At 54.0% G+C, this 3,902-nt stretch overlaps 1 protein-coding gene across 2 annotated transcripts; it reads left to right on the top strand.

Moving 5' to 3' along the window:
* Positions 1-387: 387 nt before the first annotated feature.
* Positions 388-3,846, top strand: LOC102790736 (uncharacterized). Of its 2 annotated transcripts, none has more exons than XM_006808690.3 (4): positions 388-813; positions 1,353-1,429; positions 2,418-2,532; positions 2,612-3,846. In XM_006808690.3, exons 1-4 carry the CDS (start codon positions 540-542, stop codon positions 3,634-3,636), a joined length of 1,491 nt encoding a protein of 496 aa, XP_006808753.2. In that variant the 5' UTR covers positions 388-539; the 3' UTR covers positions 3,637-3,846. The 2 variants fall into 2 exon arrangements, with proteins under 2 accessions (XP_006808753.2, XP_035771682.2); XM_035915789.2 differs by having other exon boundaries at positions 2,421-2,532.
* Positions 3,847-3,902: the final 56 nt, after the last annotated feature.

Consider the following 3,902-nt stretch of genomic DNA (forward strand, 5'->3'; position numbering starts at 1 on the left):
AGGCGTCTGGGAAGGATCTCAAACTGGATTACAGATGGCAGACTTGTGTAGCAGCACGAGACGCTGCAGAGGTGACCCGCGTGTGTGTGACGAGCCATCACAGCCCCTCCACAGCACAGGAGTGCCATGGTAACACTTCCTGTCAGGATTTAGACCTCAGACTGCCTGATGATTAAGGCCTGTGTCTTTAACACACACACACAGACACACAGACAGACACACACACACACACACACACACACAGACACACAGACAGACACACACACGCACACACACACAGACACACAGGTGATTATTTTTGTGACCTGAATGCTGTCACGTGTGGGGCGGCAGCCTGCGACATGATACTAAACAACAAACTGACGTCATCAGCAGGCGACTCCCACCTGACGGCGCTATAGCGCTCGGAGCGCCCGGGAGGCCGACGCCGAGCCTGTGCATGTCTTCGGCCACACATCAGTGCGCGGATCTCCTGACGCCCGTGCACCGCAGCGTCTGCCGCGCGCATCTGTCCGTGCACTCCGACAGCGCGGGCCACGATGGCGGACTGCGTCGGCTTCCAGGCGCAGATCGCCTCCATCATAGAGATGCTGGCCAACTCGGCGGTGGCCGAAATTTGCAAACTGGTGGACGACGGCTACGCGGCGCTGCGCTCTCAGATGGAGCAGGAGCGGGAGAAGAGCGAGAAGGAGAACCGAGCCCTGCGGCAGAGGCTGCGAGACATGGACGTGAAGATGCGGAGCTGCGAGAGGAGGATGAGGAGACGGAGTCAGCGCGAGGAGCATCACACGGCGCATCTTAGGCCGCCCAAAGGTAGGGGAGCGGGACACCCTGCACAACCATCCAGCTGTGAGCTCAGTAATGATTATACTGCTGCACCCAGCCCCGTGTGCTAGTCTGAGAAATTCGTCCAGGCTCCCATGAAGAGCATGGTAAAAGATGGCTCGCATGATTTGTCCCAGCAAACCTTCAGGTGTCCTCCAATGCTGGTTGGTGTAACATGCACCTGCTGATCTGCTGGGCTCTTCCTGCACAGCCACCTGTGGAGTTCAGCAAAAGGCACAATATCCAGTGAGCTCAGTGAAAAGGTGTAGTTGATGTTAGAGCAAATCAGAGCTCGTTACAACCGAGGTGTGCAGGATGTGCTACAGAAGAACAGGAAGCACTGCTCACACAGGCTCAGCAGAACTGGAGACGAGTGGAAACACTGGCAGGTGTGACGAGTTTCTGCTGCCACACGGTACAGCTCATAGACATCAGATATGGGGATGTGTGTCTGATAATGTGGCTGCGTGACACACAGCTGAAACACGTGGGCGAGCACATGTTCAATGTCCTGTGTTATTTTTCAGGACCTGATGACCATCAGCCCCCGGCACTCCCTCCTCTGGCTCTTTCTGAAGGCAAACCCTTTCATCCCGTTTCAAAGGTAAAGATGAATCGTGCACTAGGCTGGTACCTTATATAACCTCAGCTCTCTGCACTTTGTGAACCTCAAATCCAAAGATCAGTCTTTTTTTGTTAATACAAGAATCCAACATTATTTTCGTCAGTGTTGATCTGAGACCGTGTGACAAAGAGAAAAGGTCCACATCCTAAGGTTGGACTCAGATATGTCTGAGTCCACCCTCTATCATGTTTCACATGTTCTTCACTCTAAAACATTACTTTGTCAGGTTCAGGATCTTTAAAGGGTTCTGTTGGTTTAGGCCCTAAAGAAGGAACGGTTGGAGTTGGGAATACAACATAAACTGAATCAGAAAAAGTTCATGGTTTGGGTTCAAAGTCAGCTTTATTGATACAGCTCCAAATCACAGCAACAGTCACCTCAAGGTGCTTTATACTGTGAGGTCGACTCTACAATGATACAGAGAAATCACAACAATGAGCGAGCACTTTGGCAACAGTGGGAAGGAAGAACTCCCTTTTAACAGGCTCAGGGTGGAGCCACCACCTGAGACCAGTTAGAGGTGAGGGGAGGAAGACAGGATGAAGACATGCTGTGGAAGAGAGACAGAGATGGATAACAACTAAGGATTCAGTGCAGAGAGGTCTGTTAACACATAGTGAGTGAAGAAGAAACACCCAGTGCATCATGGGAATCCCCGGCAGCCTATCACAGCATCACTAAGGGAGGATTCAGGGTCACCTGGTCCAGCACTAACTATATGCTTTAGCAAAAAGGAAAGTTTGAAGCCTAATCTTGAAAGTAGAGATAGTGTCTGTCTCCTGAATCCAAACTGGAAGCTGGTTCCTCTCACATTGTTGTTCTTGGTTGCTATGACAACCTATCCCCACTGTGTGCACCACAGACACAAAATCTGCTCCCTACTGAAACACACTACTCCTGCTGCTGTGTGGGACAGAAACGATTGATGCAGTAGCTGAAACTGTTGGGCTCGTTTGTCTTTTCTCAGCAGGAGGAAGCCAAGATGTTGACGCTGGTGAAGCAGGAAAAAGAGGAGAGAGATGACTGCAACTTGGACCTGAAGGTGGAGGTTAACATAAGGGCGGAGTGTGGCCTCTCTGCAGGTGAGTGTGGCCCCCACACAGTTACATCAGTGTTTTGTTGGCTGCTCACATGGTTTCACTGTTACTGTCTGTCCTACAGCTTTGGAGCCCAGCGAGGAAAGCCCCCCTGCTGACACTGTCCTCGACACCAGCGTCAGCAGCCTCACATCCTCCACATCACAGCTGTCCTCCTCTCCCGCTGATGCCACCATGGACCTGACCTGCAGGCCTCGAGCAAAACGTAAGGCTGCTAAGCCCGTAGGCAACACCGAGGGGGTCCTGGCCTCCGAAGCGGCTCGCAGGGACCCTTCGGGGAGCCTACCTGATATGGCTCTGAAGCCGGAGGTCCAGACAGATGAGCTCACAGAAGATGAGCTTCATCCCTCTCAGCTGTCGGCCACTATAGCCTCTGATGAGTCGAGCTGCGACCGCCTCAACAGCCTGGGCCTGGATCTGGCCTGGATGCAGGAGCGTGTCAGCCACCTGGGAGCAGCCTATGCCGTAGCACAGCTGGGTTTGGGGAACTCGGACAGCGGGCACCCTTCTGCCTCCTTCCCCTCACAGGGAGGTGGAGAAAGTCTCGACGGCCCCCCGACTATGCTCTTTACAGGCGGCGCTCACGAGATGGCTGCTTTTGCTGCCTCCTTCGACATGGCTGCTGCTGCCGCCGCCGTAGTGGCTGCACCCCCTCCACCTCCGCCCCCTCCCCCTCCTCCGACAGCTCCCACTGGCACTGCCAGCAGCCAGAGGCGGCCTTACAGGAGCAGCACCGCCGCCGCAAAGGAGCCGGTGGCGTGCGCCGTGTGCGGACGTGTGTTCCCCAGCACCGCCGGCCTGGAGTTGCACCAGCGGGTGCACACCGGGGAAAGACCTTACACTTGCCCTCACTGTGGGAAGGGCTTTGCCCAGCCCAACAACCTGCGGGTTCACCTCCTCATCCACACCGGTGAGAGGCGTTATCGGTGCACACTGTGCGGGAAGAGTTTCATCTCATCGAGCCATCTGAAGAGGCACCGTACGGTTCACACGCAGGAGAAACCCTACAGCTGCTCGCGCTGCGGCCAGTCCTTCAGCCAGATGTGTAGCGTCCGCAGACACCGGCAACAGTCTCAGTGCGGCCTGTAGCATGAACGCTGTAGCAGCATGTGACACACTCTGGACTCTGAATGGTGAACATTTAAAGATGGTAGCTTGAGCGTAGATGAGGTGATGTCATGATGACGTTCAGAGTAAATGTTTGTAAATGTTTGTCCTAAATCAGTTCTACGGTTGGTCTACCCCACACTGTCTTCATGTTGGTGGTTTGACAGTGAGACACGGTCACACAGGTGAGTTTCTGATAGTCTAAGCTCAGAGTCTAAACCCTGAGTCTAAACCCTGAGACTAAACTC

The sequence above is a fragment of the Neolamprologus brichardi genome, chromosome 9, assembly GCF_056152115.1.
Source record: "Neolamprologus brichardi isolate AB-2024 chromosome 9, ASM5615211v1, whole genome shotgun sequence".
Lineage (NCBI taxonomy): Eukaryota > Metazoa > Chordata > Actinopteri > Cichliformes > Cichlidae > Neolamprologus > Neolamprologus brichardi.

Coding starts and splice junctions, on each gene's coding strand:
- LOC102790736 (XM_006808690.3), top strand. CDS start 540: ATGGCGGACTGCGTCGGCTTCCAGGCGCAGATCGCCTCCATCATAGAG. Junction 814..1,352: donor GCATCTTAGGCCGCCCAAAG/GTAGGGGAGCGG, acceptor GTTATTTTTCAG/GACCTGATGACCATCAGCCC. Junction 2,533..2,611: donor GGAGTGTGGCCTCTCTGCAG/GTGAGTGTGGCC, acceptor TCTGTCCTACAG/CTTTGGAGCCCAGCGAGGAA.